General features: G+C 34.5%; 1 protein-coding gene across 5 annotated transcripts in view; it reads left to right on the top strand.

Moving 5' to 3' along the window:
• ARMC3 (armadillo repeat containing 3) overlaps positions 1-18,076 on the top strand; it is an 85,984-nt gene extending 67,908 nt beyond the window's left edge. For 4 of the 5 annotated variants that reach the window (XM_087947800.1, XM_087947804.1, XM_087947803.1 and 1 more), the window contains 9 exons: positions 982-1,231; positions 3,497-3,633; positions 4,696-4,864; positions 6,021-6,121; positions 7,324-7,428; positions 9,931-10,008; positions 12,429-12,626; positions 15,980-16,142; positions 17,383-18,076. In XM_087947800.1, the coding sequence (XP_087803926.1) occupies positions 982-1,231; positions 3,497-3,633; positions 4,696-4,864; positions 6,021-6,121; positions 7,324-7,428; positions 9,931-10,008; positions 12,429-12,626; positions 15,980-16,142; positions 17,383-17,592 (1,411 nt within the window). In that variant the 3' untranslated portion in view covers positions 17,593-18,076. The remainder of the gene's footprint in view (positions 1-981; positions 1,232-3,496; positions 3,634-4,695; positions 4,865-6,020; positions 6,122-7,323; positions 7,429-9,930; positions 10,009-12,428; positions 12,627-15,979; positions 16,143-17,382) is intronic. The other variant, XM_087947801.1, reaches the window with a different exon arrangement.
• The last annotated feature ends 1,304 nt before the right edge of the window (positions 18,077-19,380 follow it).

Here is a 19,380-nt window from a genome sequence, read left to right as displayed (position 1 = left end):
CCTGCTGAGCTCACCAAAATACAGTTAGTCCCATGTGTGGGATTACAAAAGGGTCTTATGGGGAAAAAATGTCTTAAATCCTAACTCTAAACTACATTTCCAGATAATTAAATTGGGCATTAAGTCTTTAAATTAGGAAATTTCATTGCATGGTACACAGATATTGTATATCAATACACAATATCAAATATTACAGTTTAATAGGAAGGTTTGTACTCTACTTACATGTGCAGAACTTATACAGTGTTTACTTCCTGAAATATCTAAATAGATGTATAGGACTTCTAATTAAATCATTAAGATTAATTGGCAGTCATAGTAGAGACAGTATTAAATATATATAAAAATTGCTGCTTTTGATTTTAAGATTATTTTATCAAAATATGGAAGTTTATTGCATATATGGTGGATAACACTATTCAGTGAAACATTGGATCAAATAAAGATTGGAATGCAAAAAATAAAGAACTGTTAGTGAATAAAAAGTTAGACTGTTTCTTTCTGCAACTAGATTCTCCCTTCCAAAAAATAGTCTGAGTAAAATATGAATGAATGTACAACTGTCAGTATTATTACAATACCTTAGCAATTTTTAATTATTTGGTATGGGCAATTTCATTGTGTTTTTTAGAACAAACAGAACATACATAGGAGAAGGAAGTTCACCATCGTTTGCAATAAGATAACCATAACAATATAATATGGACATAAAAATAGAACAACTAGCTATTAAATAGTGACAATCTTTATGTTCAGTATGAACAGACTACATCTCTCTGAAAACATAGATGTCATTAAGAACTTTTCTGAAAATAAATGTATAAAGATGAACATACTTTTCTGGGACACTTTTTCCCAAGGAGGGAGGATCCCAACAATTCATTTGCTGCTCTCCAGCATTACCTTTTCATCCCTTGGAATGGTGGAGCTTTATAACTAACAATAGCTCTGTCTTTTTCTCTTCCTTTTCCCACTTCCTAGCGCTGTTGCTGAAGCTGAAGCCATTGAACCGCTAATTAGTGTTCTAAGCTGTAAAAGAGACGGCGCCGTGGCTAGTGCTGCCTCTGTTCTCACAAACTTAGCCATGCAGGAGCCATTACGTCTCACCATCCAAAGCCATGGTTTTATGACTGCCATTGTAGATCCACTGAATTCCACTAACAGCATTGTGCAGAGCAGAGCAGCTCTTGCTGTGGCTGCTATGGGCTGTGATGCTGAGGCCAGAACTGAGGTAAGGCACATGTCCATCTTCTTTATTAGGGTAAAACAAGTCCTGGCATTTTTCATGTAACACAGCTTTCTTGGATCAGCATATTTTGCTGTATTTCCAGGTAAATGTCAAAGTTTTGGTTCTCTAATATTGGATCTCTAATACTTGGCTGTGTAAAATTGTCAGTTTCAATAAACAATTTGCAATGCTTATATTCATGCCGTCTGGCTTCTCAGCCAGATTTGAAAAATTTCAAAGGACAAGCAGGTTAGAAATTGGACTGTGATTCAGAAAAAAGTATCCAAGTAAGGTCAGCTTTAGTTTAGCTATATGGTATATATAAATCCTAAGAAAAAAAATGTATCCTTGTTATACTGTGCATAATGAAAAAAAATGATGGGTGTAATCAATGCAAACCACATAATTATTTTGTTGTAAAGTTCATGTTTTCCTTGTAAAAAAATGCCCAGACACCAGGCTTTCTATTTACTATTTTGATAAAAACGTAAGACTGTGGAAAGCGTTTTGAAGATGGACTTTGCAAAGCTTGTTGTACAACAAAATGTTTGTGGTTGGCTGCTTTGCTCGGAGGTTTGAGAGCTGCTTCAAAGCTATTCTCCAGCTGTCTATTCATGTGTGTGGTTGCACACATAGATTGCCAACAATGCAAAGCAACTATAGGCATGGCTGCTTTAACATTTTGAGGAATTTTTCCACACACAACCTCCTTTGCAAAACACCTTCTTGGAATTCTTTGCACAGCCCTATCAAATAATATAAGGAAAAACTTTAGTCTGAAATCCAGTGCTACTAGTTAGTTTAATGCTATTTGCATATATTTGGCCTCAGGGATTAGCAACAAGGCAACAGGGAAATTTTGTTAGCTCTCCAAACACAATTTTACATTTTAAAATTTAAGTTTTAAATTGGTCAACATCTAGTGCAATTGCTATGTTCTAGTTGATACATTTACTCACAGATCCATGTGCTTGTAAATAAGCATGCAAATTTGTTACTACAAATTGTGTCTAAATAATTCAAAAAAGCTGCAATAACATTTCTTATTGGTGGATAGACTGGGTTTTAGATTTTAGGGAAGGCACTATCACTACAATATATTCTTACTAGATTTTCTTCCACAGTATAGACAGTTACCTCTTTCTTTCTGATGTTACCCATTCACATGCTTCTCCCTCAACAAAAAAATGTTTCTGCGTCACTTCGTAAAAAGTTAAGTTACACTCATCAGTCCTTTCATTGCTTGCTCAGAAATAGAAAGTGAATATTAGTAAAGGAGAGCAATAGCAGAAGGTAGGAAAGTCCAGTAATTAGCAGCTTCAGCAGTTGCCAGCATTCCAGCCTTTTCATTGATTTACACATAGGTTAGTGACTACCTTGAGCTGTGACCATTCATAGATACCATGGTGATAAAAAAAGTAACATGACATTTGCGGGCAGAACAAAGGAAAGCTAAATCAAGATCATAAACACAGTCAGTTTCACTTGGTGACTACTTTGCTTAACAAAATAAAATTGCCAAACTCAATTGCAGTTGAGACCAAATAATTTTATAACATTGTCTTACTAGTAGGCACTTCAAACATCCTATCTTAATCCTTGTGGAAAAAGCCAAGTCCTTCTGTTTCTCTTTGCAGGATTTAGCTTACCTTGGCTAGAAAGGAAATCTCTAGTGCTATTTCGCTATAAGTATAGCCTTAATTATTCAGTCCTAATTCAGTAAGTATTCTTGGCAGCAATTTTGCTCCTGGGGTTGAGTGTAGCCCTTGCCAACCTATTTATATATAACAAGCCTGTCCTACCATGCCAGCAGAGGAGGCCTGCTGAGTATCTTGTCAGTCAAGGAACTCTTACAGGATCCAAGAGAAGAGCTTTCTCTGCTGTAGCATCATCTTGGAACATCCTGTCCCCCAGGATGAAGTTTGCCCCTCCCTTCCTTCCTTCTAAAGGGCCTGAAGACATCTGATGATTGGCCTGAGGACCCAATAAGGGAGTACATCACTGGAGGTGGCTGCTGGACTAATTAGCTGGTCCCATTTTTCCATTATATTTCCTGCTCTCTCTCTCTCGACCCATCTTCTTTTAATTTCATATTATTGTACCTCCATTCTTTATTGTTTTTCATTGCTATTGTTATATTTACATTTTTATCATTTTTTTTTTCAATTTTATTGTTATATTGTTATTGCTGTGGGGCTACATCCATAGTAGCCCCACAACAAATGGACAGCAAATAAAGTTAACAAACAAACAAATGTTGTCTTTCAGTTACGAAATTCTGGTGGACTTGAACCTCTTGTTAAGCATCTGCATTCTAAGAATGATGAAGTACGAAGAAATGCTTGTTGGGCTGTTATGGTTTGTGCAAGTGATGAATTAACAGCAGCTGAAATGACCAGGTTGGGGTGAGTTGAGATGCCAAAGTGATAGTGTTGGTGTGGTAGGATCAGATCAATGTTTTAATGCTATCTTATATTCATCTTATATCTTATATTCATCTTGTCTTCAAGTTGTATTATAATATATCCATATTTAGGGACTAACCAAGCACATGTTGCATCAGATATTCCATTTCATCACCCATCCCACAACAGTCACTTCTTCATTTTTGCCACAGTCCCTTTTCTGAAAGAAGCCTGATGGTAGTTTTGTGCCTGAGGGTGTGCTTTTCATGATATAAAGTATATATATTTATTTTAAAAGATTATTAATTTGTTATTATTTATTGTAACTATATTTTATGCTGCCTTTTTTGCATCTTTTTTGCATCCAGTCATGTTGGCCTTTGAATTTTTGTATTTTTAGATTTTGTATTTCATCTGTTTTATTATAAAATAATTGGAACATACTAATACACACTCTTTTGTAGATATCATATAAATTATAATAAATAATGAATCCCTTGTCACATGGTTATACTTGGCTATGTTCAATAAAGTGATAAAAATTGTGGATGAACACATCAGGATAGCATCAGTTTAAGATGATGTAAGAAGGAGATGAAAGTTAAATTGCTTATATGCAAGTATATTGTTGGAGAGAATTAGATAATGGCAAATAGGGATTAGTCATGCATTGGTTTGCACATAGATCAGAAACAGCACTGACAGAACCAGGGAGTTTGCCTTACTTCTGGTTGGTATCACCAATAAAATATTTTCAAATTTCCTGATATTTCATGCAAAGCTAATGAGAACCTGTGAGATATGAGCAAAATTTTGATTTTGCTACCTTTTGTCTACTTTTACTATCGTGTAAATGTACTTATCCTTGCTCTCATCCTATTCTGTTTTATTTTGTGAGCATGGTCTCCAGAGAACTAGAAAAATGGTACATTTCTGAAATCAGATGTATTTCAGTACTGTATAAATTGTTTGTAAAAGATTACAGTATAATAAGAGAAATACTGTAATGAATTGGAACAATGTTTTTGGTAAATTCTCTTTTGTTTTGTTTCTTTGCTAAAGTGCTTTAGATATTCTTGATGAAATTAACCTCTCTATTGGTCGCAAAAATAACTTCAGTGAAGCAGCATTGGAAAAGATACTTGATCACAATCTTCCACAAAAATACAGTCAAATGGGGTTTTTAGCATCTACTAACATAATCTTGGATGGATTCTATGACTATGGGCAGGTAAACTTGCTTTAAGTATACATTAAAAATCTTTACAGAACTGCTGCATATCAAACAAAGATCATTAGTTAACATCACCAGTACATAGGAGATCATAGCAAGAAAACACTTCACTTTTATGACAGGGCATTGCACTTTACTTTCCACCATCTGGGTCATATGATGATAAATGCTAAACTGTCATTTATTATCACAAGTATAAATAGGACTGAGATTTATCTGCTCTTGTCTTACCATAAGTATAAGTAGAAAGAAGCTTTTTAATACTTTACTTTGTTACACTTTTCTCAGTTGGATTTTAAAAATATTAATATATATATATATATATATATATATATATATATATATATATATATATATATATATATATATATATATATATATATATATATATATATATATATATATATATATATATATATATATATGTTACTTTATGTTTTAAAGATTAAAAAAACTTTAGAAATAATTTTATTACTATAGCTTGTTTCACGATTTGATCATATAACATGGTGTTTTTATTTTTTTGCTGAAAGATGAACATGGGCTTGAAACCATATAATCATTAGTTTATACTTTATTGCTGATGTTTATAAAATTATTAATTTTGTATCATGTCTAAAAGAACAAAAGATCATTCAATACAGGAATAACAGCAAAATAATAAATATTTTAACAAGTTTTTTTAATAGTTTAATGTTATTCACACAAATAGTTTAAGTTCGAAATTTCAAAAACAGTTTAATACTGTAGATATCTATTTTATTATGATGTTCAATAATAAAAAATTGTCATTTAAAAAGAAATTTAACAATTGGCTTCAATAGATATTTGTTATGTAAAACATTGTGATTTAAAACAACATTTTGTCAGATGACAAGTTAACCAATTGTTTGTTTCTTTCTTTAATAAACTAGAGTTTACTTTAAATCAAAAATCTTATTTTGTATTTAACTCTAAATCTTCATATGCTAAAATGAAGTTGAATTTTGTTTCAGGCATTTTATTCATGAACATTATTCCTATGTGCTTAACACTAAATTAGTATTAATACTACTAATATAGTATTATTAGCAAGAGTTCCCAATAACTTTTGTAAACTTCCTAGAGATGGCAGACAATTTATATTATATACCTTACTGAAATTTTCTCATAGGTGAAACCTGGTGAAAAACTATTGTCACTGGAGGAACTCTGTGCTCAGGAGCTTAATGATCATCGTGCTATAATTTTAATAAATGCTAAACTATCAGAACTGTGAGTCTACTAATAAGATTATTATAGAGACTTTAATAATTGACTTTATCAGAAGCTAGCCAATCCAATTCTCCAAGATCTCAGGCAAAAAAATTTCATTGCTCATGAAATATCCTGGAATGTCTTGGTCCAAATAACCTTCTCTATCCACTAAGAGTTACATGTCTGTATTTATTTCTTATTCTAAAGGCAGTTTTTATAAAAAGTCGTATTAATCTTACAACCTCTCTTTCAGGTGGTGTGTGGAGAGCTAGTGATAGTTCACATGAAAAGTTTTATAGCTGATCAGTGATTTAAACTCTGCTCAAAGCTATTAAAGAGCAGAGTTACATTAACACTGAGTTTTTAATATTTCTTTTCATAAACTTAATATTTTAAGATTTAGCTTTTTAAAATATGCATTAATATTAATCTAATCATGGTGATACAGTGGTTAAAATGAAGTATTGCAGCTAATTTGCTGACTGCCAGCAGTTTGGCAGTTCAAGTCTCACTGGCTCAAGGTTGACTCAGTTTTCCATCTTTCCAAGGTCGGTAAAATGAGGACCCAGATTGTTGGGGGCAATATGCTGACTCTGTAAATCGCTTAGAGATGGCTGTAAAATACTGGGAAGGGGTATATAAGTCTAAGTACTATTTAAAACAATATTTTCTTGCGGTAGAGGGAAAGAGTACACAAACTGGAGTACATTAAACCCTCACTATTCACATTTCCAGCCCTCTACACAGTTTATTAATTACTCTTTTAGTTTCAGTCAATACCAATGTGTAAAAAGAATCATTTGTGTGACTGCCTTAGGAAATGTTCATTTTCTCAAATTTCATAAGTTAGGTTGAAGCCATATCAGCAGAAGGTAATATCCATACAAAAATAGGATTTAAGTACAGACACAAACATAGAAGTGATAGGAGGAAACTGAGCTCACATAAATATACATACATAGGGAGAAATTGTGTCTAGGTACATAAAATAACAAATTATTTCTTAATCTCATATAGATTTTCCACTCAAATCTCTTTGTTACTTATTGCTCAGTCACAACTTCTATAACTAAGGTACTATATTTAATACCTACAGAAACAACCTGTTTCAATTTTCTTAGGCTAAATTCAGCAGCACTGAAAAAGGATTAAATGTCCAGATGTTTTATTCTGAGCAATATGCAAAATAAATGACTGATATAACACCCTTTCTGTTTCAGTGAACACCAAGCAATTTCCATATCAGTCGAGGAAAAACCACAAGAGACCTCAGCCTCTCGAATGGGGGTGCCTGCTAGCAATACCAGGAAATCTAGCAGAACTAAGTAAGCATTTAAATTTTTGTAATTGCTCTTTTTTCTTTGGTGAATTTTAGGTTTAAAAATGTATAAATTAGATTTCTTTTTTTTCAAAAAATCAAATCACTTGCTTTATCAGAGTTTGAAATGAATGATGATCAAAAATAAGAAAGCTATTCAAGTTTCTGTGAAATGCAGATTCTTCTCAAATTTTAAAATCTCATGGCACCATTTAGATACCAATTTAACTTTATGTAATTTCATTCACTCTATCCATCATAGTGGCATCAGAATAAGCTATTTTGTCACACTGGTTAAGTCAAATTCCACTATGATACTAAGTTCCTGCATCAAACTCCTTTTGAGGCTTTAAGTAATGGATAAACAAAAGTTTATGGAATATTTTCTATTTGTTCTGACTTTATCTGGCAAGATAGTGATTTCTAGTAAAAGCTACATCTAGATAGTCCTTGATTTAAAACCAAAATGAATCCAAAATTTCCATTGCTAAGCAAGACATTTAAGTAAGTTTTGCCCCATTTTACAACCTTTCTTGCCACAGTTGTTAAGTATAACACCTTTTAAAAGTGAATCTGGCTTCCTCATTGATTTTGTTTGTCAGAAGGTTGCAAAAGGTGATTAGATGATGCCAAAACACTGCAAGTGTCATCAATATATGCTGGTTGCCAACCACCCAAATTTTGATCATGTGACCATGGGGATACTTCAATCATAAATTTGAAAAATGGTCATAAGTGCAGTTTTCAGTGTACCTGTACTATATTGTATTTTGTGTCCAGAAGATAACTGAAAACATTAATAACATTAATAAATCTTCCAGACTCAAAAAATTATCCAGACTGTTATTTACGTATAGAAGCTGGAAAATACATTCATTCATAAATGGCACTAAGCAGAGGAAACCTTCTTGGTGGTAACCAATGCATACATACATAGGATATACCAATTCACATTATGTTATATGTATTTTTATTTAGTAACTAGGGTCAATATTACACAGCATTAACATTAATGGATACTTGATACCTGCAGCTCCCCTATTCTGATTTCAACTACAATTGAGATAGCCCTTGTGTCTTTTGTAGTGTATAATCATTTAAGACACAAAACATGATTTATATACAATAATATGAATATGCTAAAAAGATACAGTATATGAGACATTATCAATAGTCACATATATTTCCTGATTCAAACATGGAATGAAATGTATTTGCCATTGTTAAATTATATATATGTATATCTATCTATGATTACTCAATAATTTACATATATATTTTATTACTGCATATCTAGTGAATGGATGCTTTTTTTTGCCTCTTTAAGGCTAGCTTGTTATTGCATGGTAGAAGGCTTTTTAATAATTGCCCAAAAGATTAAATGAATTGGATCCAAACTAGATTTCTATACTCATAGTCCTATGCATGTTTTCCCCCTAAGAAAATGCCCTATCAGATTCAGTGCGTCTTTATGGATATTTACATTAGTGGATTAAAAAAAATAACTTCACAGTTATTTTAATGTGATCAAAAGTCAACTAACTTATTTTGGTACAATTGGTGTAATTAAAGATATACTCTTTGCTAATGCTTTTGCTAAAAAAAAGAAAAAAGAAACTAGGGCTCTTGTAGACACAAATAATAGCATGTAGTATCTATTTGTTACTGTATACCCCAGATAAAATAGAAGCCTGCCATTTTGCCCCTGCACTTTTTCTTTGAAAGCATCTTTCTGTATCTCATACACAGCAGTTCCTGTGGCACAACAGTCTGGATAATGATTATGAAAGATCCAAGTCCTCCCCCCCCACACACACACACATACACACACAAATGAGAGAAGAATTTGCGTTCTGTCAAAGCACTGTTGTGGGGCTATATCCACCTCTCTCAAGGATAGTTGCACCATGGATCCCTTGGAGGTGATGTGTGTCACTGCCATCAGCCATGTTTGAAAAGCAAAATGTTTTATTCCAATTTTGAAAATGGTGGGAGTTGAAGCTGTTTATTTAATAAATCACAGTTGGCTGCTTTCACACAAGGCATTAAACCATAAATCATCTGTTTAAACCACAATTGTTGGATTCATTCAAAATGGCTCAATTTCATCTGTTGAATTCTCCATTGGCTTCCATAATAAGGGTGCTACTTGATAAAAAAAAAAAAATAGAAATGTGCCTTAAAAGCAGCTATTTTTGACGTGCCTACTGATTGCAAATATGACTGAATTGAGTTAAATAATTTTAAATTTAATTGCTTAGCCCAGTAGTTATAAAACATGGAAGCAAGCAAAATAATTAAATTAATGTGGAATATAAGTTTTTAATACTATATTCCATTGGATTGCAAGGAAAGGATACTTCCACAGAAAATTATTTTGCCTATTGATTTCGCTTGGAAGGCCCCCAAGGATTCTTAATAATGGTTCCCTTCTCCTCTCAATTTGTTAAGAATTTGTATGCCTTATAGAAATGAAGAGATATTGGCAATTATTTTGTAATTTTGATAGTTCATTGGATGAAAAACCAGAATCTCCAGGACGGTCTTCTTCAATCAGTAAAGGAAGCTCTAGAGAGAAAGGATCAAGGTATTGGTATTCTTGTTTCAAGCTTGAGGGTAAAGATTTTGGCCCAAGGCCCTACATTCTGAAAAACAAACTCAAGGAAGCAAAAAAAAAAAAAAAAGAGAGAGAGAGAGGGAGAGGGAATAAATGAGCAGGACTAAATATGGATATAGTAGAATATTATTTCAATTACATGGGCTGCATGTAATAATTGACAATTTGAGTCCATGGTAGCAATCTTGCAAAGATATGGATAATGCACTAAGGTAAACTGTAAGGTCTGGAAAGTTGATTAGCATAGTATTGCATATAACATACAATTCAAAACAGTCTCTTTGTAGCCTGGCAGTTATCTTTTGTAGATTGTCGCAACTCTGCCTTTTCTTGCTCATATCATTATGAAGCCCTTTTCTACTGAAATAGATAAATGAACTTAGAGAACAGTATTAATTATAGCAAACAGCCCATCCATGTTAGGCAGACTGAGCTTCAGCCAATACTTTTTTCTTAGTGGATTTCCCTGTACATTCATCATGTCACAGGATGTAATTGAAATGTTCCACTTCTGAATATTCTCAGAGCTTTTTTTTTTTCAGTATCCAATTTTATTAAATTACATGTGACCAAAACAATCTAGCATGGAAAAATAGCATTTATCTGGGTCCATTTTCCTTATGTTATTCTTAAACTCTGGTTTTTCTTCAGAGTATATAAATCTATCTTATATTACTCTTTTTTTTTCAGGTCTCAAATTGTTTAGAAAAAATGCTGAGAATTCAGACCCTTTGTTAAGTGCTTAAAAGTTTAGCATCTTAAAGTTACTGCAAGGCATCTAAATAAAACTTTGCATGGCAATCTCTGATGATTCAATTCAGTTAAATCTAGCAATTCCAAAACACACAGAAATATGTGCAGCTATTGTTTCAAAATGTTTTAAATAGGTAACTGTAACACATTTTTATGATACCAATCTACTTCATTTAGTGTATAGTACATTGGTGGTCTTGTATTTCCAGCAGTTTTTTAGTAGCTGTGCAAGTAAAAGCTCTTAGGGTGACACTAAGAATAGCATAAATAAAACATAATAAAATACCTGGTATTTGAAAGTTCAGAACTGACTAAAATGTTACAGAGATAATGCTGTTTAAAAACACAGAATAGTTTAGCAGCAGAAGAAAATTAAAAGGTCTAAATTAATGTTCAAAAATTCATATTTGTTGGAGAAAATCATAGAATAACAATTAGGCAGACTTTTTTAGAAGGATGTTTTGTGGCTAAAAGGATATTGCTGAAAAGCTCTATTTCTGAATTGCATTAATTATTTCAGAATAAGGTTGTGAATTATGATCTTGAGCCTCAGGTATAATATGTTGGAAGAAGTACTTTTTCAGCCTTCTTCAGAACTATACAGTGGAACCTCAGGTCACAAACATTTCTGTTCGTGATCAAATCGGGTGACGACCAAAAATTTCAGAAAATTGTTGCTACTGATCGCGAACAAATCCACAGGTGCTGATCACAGGTGCGGCAATTTTCCCTTCTGCACATGCGCTGAATTGTAGGTGCATGTGCAATCAGTCTTGCTTCTGTCTGTCACCAAATTGGGTTGCAATTGAAGTCCTGGAATGGATTACAGTCATGACCCCGAGGTTCTTCTGTATTGCATATCTAGGATGGGCATAGATATAAATTGATCACGTGCTTTCATCATTTTAGAGCAACTTGCTTTTCTTTGATTTGAATAGACTTTGTTGATTCTCTTATTGTTGCATTTGTATTTTTGTTTGCTGCCTTTTTGTGTGCATGCTTGCTTGCTTTTTCCTGTCTTTTCAGATTTTTAAAGAAAAAGTTATTTCTATTCACTAGCTTTATTGTCTTTAAATGACTGGATTTATACAGGTTCCAGTTCCACCATTACCATAAAAACTTTATAGAGGTAATCACTTAAGGATTGCTAGAACCAAACAAACCATTACCAGTTGAGATGATTTCTTTATGTATTATAAGCTATCTGTGGCATTTTTCAACCTGAATTTCTCACAAAATGTGCATATTCTAATATATGCATTGAAAGCTTGCCAGATGTGGAGCAAAAGAAACTCCTGGATCATAATCTGGGAATTAATTGAAAAAGACCTGTCCCATGTCAGTGACACCTGCACTGTTGGTTTTAGGAAATATAAATATTTTATGGCTATTAGCTAAAAGCTTTGAAAATTTAGGGTTGCTTCTTTATGAAAAAAGTGTGTAAGAAGAAACCCCAAGAGATCATTGAAAAGTGCTGGAAAATTCTAACATGACAAAAATACTTCTTGTTTTATGTACCTTGGAGAAGAATCTCATGGTTTTTTTCTGAATGAGCCCCTGTCCTTTCTATGCTGATTAAAACAAAAGCTTTGGAAATAAAGGTATTTCTAATAATCAGTGTTGCCTTTTTACAAAAGGAAGGGGAAAGGGAAAAAAGAAGAAGAAAAACCAAAAGATGAGGACGTGGAACCATCCGTACCTAAAGTAGTTGAAACTCCAGGAAAAGCTGTATGGATCCCCCCTTTTGACCCCATCTTGTATGATTATATTACTGAGGTTTCTAGAACAATTCTACCACTACCAACTAGCAAAGAGCAAGTGGTAGCTCTTGCACAGTGAGTATATCAAATGCATGTGTTAGCAATACAAAGGGAATATTTCAAACAATTTATTTAGGCTGTCTATTGGTTTCCATTGTATTATATTTTGCATACTTTCCACAAGTATGGTATGATTGATAATCTGTTGGGAGATAATTTTGGGTAAGTTTGTTGGAGTTATAGAAGCATGTTGAGATAGAACATTATTTAAATTGATTTTCAAAGTGACTTACTCATATATAAAAGGAGTTAAAAAAAACAGTTTAAAGAGTTTCAGAGGGGTTTATATTGAATCATGACTGAAGAATTAAAATAATAAAGCTGCAAGCTCTTCTCCAAAATCTCATCCCACCTTTTTCTTTGCTTCTTCTTTCAGTTTCCCTCTTTGTTCTACTACTCCTGGTGCAAACTTTTTCCCTATTTCCCTCTGCTATCTCTGCCCCCAATTGCATGCATAAATTAGACCAGCCCCAGATTAATGCATAATCCAAACATGATTATGTTTGTCCTGCCAAGATAGCCTTTAATTCTCTCACCTAAAAAGTTTATCTAGGTAGCAAGAGGTAAGAAAACACTGATATTCCATTATAATCAAGTGTGCACATTTGATGATCTCAACATTCCATCCTCTCAGCAATAGAATTCTTAGCAGCTTTGCAATTGAAAAATGTGTTTTGTTTTCTGTCTCACTTGCTCAAAATGTGTCCATAAATTAACTTACTTAGATTTCCTGCCTCTCAACCCCAAACAGTATCAAAATCTCTATCTTTATATTGTTCACTGTTCCTCTTTCTTGCAAAGCAAGCATCCAAGAATCATTGACTAAAGTTTGGCCACTTCTCCTCAGTGTTGTGTTATTTTCTTTCACAAAGGTTCCATTGGAATATTAGACCCAAAGTGTGATATTTCCATCAACTCAAGGACCATTCCAAATTTAGCATAGTATGTTGAAGCAGTAAGTAGGCAATGCTTATTGGGCAAAGACATTCTTAAAGGCTAGGCAGTCTTCAATCATGATCATGCAGTTGAAGTCCTCCTCCTTTTTTACAAGCACTTCACACACAGGAGACAGGTAAAAATAATGGTCAGGCTAAACTTCATTCTGCTCCTGTCAGGTATTTACTTGTGGACTAGTCTTGCTATGCAAAACTAGGCTTGCTAATTATTAAAGATGCCCATTGACAATTCATCTTGGAATACCAGTTTGACAACTCTGATCAGTTTGTGCTTTCCACTCTGAACCGAAAGCTGCGTGTCTCACTTGACTGCAGCAAACTATACAAATCATGATTGAGTAAATTTAGGACAAAAAGAGCATTTAAACAGCCTTTTTCTCATAGGTGGCTCAATAAGGAATATTTGAACAAAGTGTGCTACTTGGCAACCAACCTAATAATTTATGAATCTTTAGATATTAAACATAGGAATATTTTCAAAAATAACCTGTATTGCTTGGTTTGCATGATCTATCACAGACAATATTTTCATCTATCATCAAATCTTCAGCATACACCTTACAACAACAGGATATAATAAATGTAATGTACTTTTACCCTGTTTCCTCAAAAATAAGATCTATCCAAAAAATAAGACTTAGCATATTTTATGCATGCACCTAATATAAGATCTATCCCCCAAATAAGCTCTACTTAAGAACCTGTGCAGCTGACTGCCTGCCTATTCCGTCTGGTTGCTAGCAATGCTGTGGCCATGAGGCGAGGCAGGGTGGTGGTGGAGCTGCCCCACATGCCCTGCAACAGCTTATCCCAGGGCCCCCACAGACAGGCCATCCATGCCTCAACAGCTGCCTCATGGTGGCAGCACCAATAGCCATGTGCATCAGGAGCCCACATGGCCACCAGCCCATTTCTTCTGCTTGCTTGTGGCCATAACGGAGCAGGCCTAGTGGTGTGCTGCAGCCGTGAGATGAGACAGGTGTCAAGGCATGGATGGTCTGGTTGTGGAGGCCCTGAAGTAAGCCAGTGCAGTGTGTGTGGGACAGCTCCACATCCACTGGCTCATTGCGTGGCTTCTTGCCCCACCACAAGCAAGGAGAAGAAGTGGGCCTCCTGTACACATGGAAAAAATAAGACATCACCCAAAATAAGGCCTAGTGGTTATTCTGGGGCCCAAAAGAAAAAAAGACCCAATCTTATTTTTGGAGAACCACAGTATTTGCCAGACAGACTATTACCGTTGTTTCTTCAGAATCCAGAATAGCATGGAAACTGCTTCTATGTGGTTAAATTAGCATTGCTGAAACAAAGAAATACATGTTTAAAATGCATGCTTTTCTTCTTAGGCAACCAAGATGAGAAAGGTGAGAATTAGCCAAAGAGGACTGAGACCCAGTGAAGCATAGTAGCAAGTTTAAGAGATGCTTCCCATCCGTAGGCTGCTAAATGGTAGCATTTAATTCCTAATGCCCCTAATCCTTAATCATGCTAGATGGAGATGATGGAAGTTGTGAATTGCAACAATATCTAGAATCTACAGTATGCTTGGAAGCTGAAGATTAATAGTCCTGGAATTTTTTTAATCCTAATTTAGTCATTAAAATTAGTGAATGGCTTTAAGCAAATCATTCTTTCAATCCTATTCAACTTCATATGATTGTTAGATTTAAAATAAGAAAGGATGCTTATTACATTACATTACCAATTTGACATCTTCAAGACGAATAAAAATGTAATATTAAATGAAAACATCTCAAGACCTGCTTAGCTCCTTAGAAATAAGTCCTAAAAACATATATGTCAGAGTAGAACACAAAAACATGCTTAGATAACCTGCAAACAATTAAAGTCTCATGCCTTCCATTAATTATTAATCTTATCCTTTCACCTTATTACAATCCGAACAGACAAATAATAACAGTATTGTTCCAAAGTTGTGGAAACCACAACCCACTCTCACATATCCAAAGAATGGAATCTTTTAGAATAGGCATGTCCAACCTCTGGCCCACAAGGTGTGTATGATCCTAAATAGCTAGTAATGTGGCCCCACAAGACTATAAACATTTAATATCATTATGTGATTTATAAGCATTTATAATATATTTTGTATGCAGCCCAAGACAATCCTTTTCACTCAGTGCAGCCTAGGCAAGCCAAAAGGTTGGATACTCATGCTTTAGAACATCAAATTGTCTTGCTAGATCAGGTCAATATCCATGTAATTCTATCCATATAATTATTTGCCACCAAATAATTGCTATCAGTGGCACACAAATAAATTATGAGCCATGAAATGATTCACCATAAACTCTATGCAAATAGTTGTCAAGAAGCAGAATAATTTCTTAGACAAGTTTACTAGTATGAAAAGAAAGTAGATTTAATTTACCTTGTTTGGTTTGAAAACAGGTTTGTTGCAGATAGGTTGGGTGGTCCCATTGAAAGAGATAATCTACATGAATTCAGCTGGGAGCTTCATATAAGTGAAATTGAATATGAACTTAAATGTAATGTGATACCAATTGGGAAGATCGGCAAGGGGACCTTCTACCACAGAGCTTTACTTTTCAAGGTAAAACAAGTTAACTGTATAGCAAATCAAATGTGCTGCTCTAAGTTGCATACTTTTAGTTTTAATGAGTATGCAATATATGGTACTGTTTAATCAGGTTCAGTGTAAGTATTGTAGTATTCAAATTGTAGTATTTGTTTTTTTTCTATGTGTGCAATATTTTTGCTCAGACTTGGTATTGATTTCCAATCAATAGATATACATTTTTATATTGTACACTGCTTTATAAATTCCATTTAAAATATTTAATGGACATTTAGGCAAAGCAAGTACAATGCAACACTGAAAAAGCCCTATGTATAAAAAGGCACGCATTGCTATGACTCAAACCAGAAGCACATTTTACATCAGAAAAAAATTATGGCAAGACATACGTTTTTAATCTCATTTTGTTTTCTGTAATATGGAAATAACAGTACTGACCAAATCTATGCAGTAAAGCTTGATATAGTAAATTGATAAAGAGATTTAAATGTCAACAAATGGCACTGAATAAATGCTATACATGTTCGATGAAAAGGAAGTAATAAATGCTATCAGAATTCTGAAAAATAGTAGGCAATAGCAAAACAAAGTTTTCTTACAGCAATTTCCTGCTGAAGTAAAAGAACAGCTGTCAGAATTTCTATGCATCAGTACTGCTATCTTTTGGCAAGTTGTAATATAGAAGCATTGCTTTTAAGTTAATCCTTGTATTTATGGATGAATGTATAAAAAATAGTTACCATTATTAGAAGTTTTTTGGGATTAAAATATATATGTACTTTGCAGTTGATTCCAAGTTGTTGACTAAGAATCCAAGTGATTTTCACTGTATGATATAGTGAGGAATATAATTTGAAAAATGATATGTCAAAAACAAGTCCATTGTGTTTGGCAGGGATAATAACTCAATAATCTTTCCATCTGCAGTCATTCTTCCAGTGAATTCTCAGGAGGGATGAGAATGTGTCCCCTCTGTGGATTGAGTGAAACCAACTGCTATTTGGCTCCTTACTGACCCCAATATTTCTTCATTAAATAGTATTCAATTGACTTGTTCTTTTTTTTTTACTTTTAACCATTAGCATACCAAATTATAAAGCATTATTATCAATGATGTGTCTCTTTGACTGTAATGAGAAATTTAAGGCTGCAGTGGTCCTTCAAATTTTTCCACCCTGTACCTTGCAACTCTACCAGAATGGCAATCCACAAATACAACAAAACTAACGCATAGTCTTATTCTTTCTTTCCATAGGTTCTGGCAGACAGAATTGCTATTAATTGCAGCCTTTACCGTGGTGAATATAATAGAGGGTGGAATGAGGTGAAATTGGTTGATGATTCTCCTTTGGGAATACCTGGACTTCTGCTTCCCCCTCAAGTATTTATTGTGGATCTTATGTACGAGCCAGGCTGTCTCATGAAAGAAAAAAGTCCAGAGGCAGATCGTTATCGACGGATTTGATTATATATTCTTAACTTTCTCTGTGTATGTATTTATTGGCTTATTAGCATTTCAGTTTGCTTTGTTAAAATCCTACATATAAGGCTTATTTTCCAAGTTGGGAATCTATTCCCAGAAGCTGGGAGTTGGAGAAAGGTTCTGAGAAAGACAAAGTTGATTATATTTGTATTTTACATTTTTAAAAGAAATGACCACATTGATCCATTTGGTAGGATCACCATATCAAAACTGTATAATGAATCTCAGGTCCTCTTGGGTGAAGGTGTGGAGATCACCAATAATGTTCAGTTGCATGTCCCTTAGTTTGGAAAGTTAGCTGAACACCCTTACTACTAACCTTCCAGAAAGTTGTTTAAGGCATCAGAGGATTGAGAAATGGACCTGTGCACTTATTTGTATTTGTGCATTTTGCACATAATTTACAATATTATTATAATGTATACATTATGTTTTTAACAGATATAAAGATTATATAGTATAAAAATACACAAATGTAGCAGAAAATGTTGGCTATGGTGCAAGGCATACATTTAATATGATTGCATATTATACTTTCTCATAATCTTCCATCTGATGGCAATATAATTATGAAGGAGATGAAATCCAATATCGCTAAAAACATAAGTTTATTTGTTTTGCATAAGAACATGACAAAAGAAAAATAAACATATACAGACAATCCACGTAATTATATATAAAACTTTTACAGGGGATAGGGCAGTGGCCTCATCACTGGATATCCAATTCCGCTATTTATGAGATCACACTAATGTTGCTTCATGCAGATCTTCTAGGGCAGGAGTGTCAAACTCAATTTTATTGAGAGCCTCATCAGGGCTGTGGTTGACCTCGGGTGGGGGGGCTGACTGGGTGGGTGTGGCTAGCTTGACGCCACTCCCCAAACTGCTGACATGTTTCCTCTTTGCATTGGTAGATCGGGCCGAAGCCATGCTGGTCTGACCTTTCCTCTTTCCATTGAGTAGACCAAGAGGGCCCTGCCGGCCAGATCCAACCACATTGTAGGCCAGAGCACAGGTCTTGAGTTTAACACCCCTCCAGCGCACAGGCCTTAACACCCCTGTTCTAGGGAATCAGAGAATGCATGTTGTGGGCAATCTTGCACAATATGTTTAATAGTTTGCATATCAGCACCACAACTGTAACAAAGGAAATCTTTCCATACCCACTGATGTACTTCTTCCAGTGTCACATATAATTCTGTTCAATTTCATCCAGACAGAGCAAGGCACATTAAAACCAGGTAGTTTGGTAGAGGGATCACTAATGGTCAAGCCACAAGAAATTACCTTGGATCATTTCTCTCTCCAGGCATTCTCGAGGTTAAACTGGATGTTAATAGTGATTTTCCATGCTGGCCTATGGGATTTCAATCTTGTGATGCAGTCTACATTATCCTGGAAAATAGTTATTAAGTATGTTGTGTGCTCCGTTAATACACTTCTATTAAGGCAGAAATGCACTGCTATAATTAATATCAAGTAATTAGTGGCCTTATCAGGCTAGATGAAGATTTGTAAGGAATTGAGTTACCTATCAGCAAAGTTTGGCTGCTATCATGTAAATCAGGGGTGTCAAACTCAAAGCCCGCAGGCCAGATCCGGCTTGCAGGGTGCTTAGATCTGGCCCACAAGGCTACCCTGGAAACAGCAAGGGACTTATCCATGGTGCCTCTGCCAGAAAAAACGGAGTTCAGGAGGGCTGATCTCCGTTTTTGCTGGCAGAGGTTTGCAGGAGGCTATTGCAGCCAAAAATGGAGACCAGGAACCT

The sequence above is a fragment of the Notechis scutatus genome, chromosome Z (assembly GCF_049901735.1).
Source record: "Notechis scutatus isolate UNSWTSFEM ecotype Mainland chromosome Z, rNotScu1.2, whole genome shotgun sequence".
NCBI lineage: Eukaryota > Metazoa > Chordata > Lepidosauria > Squamata > Elapidae > Notechis > Notechis scutatus.
The sequence above is the reverse complement of the archived record's forward strand: the minus strand, read 5'-3'. Positions and strand labels throughout refer to the sequence as shown.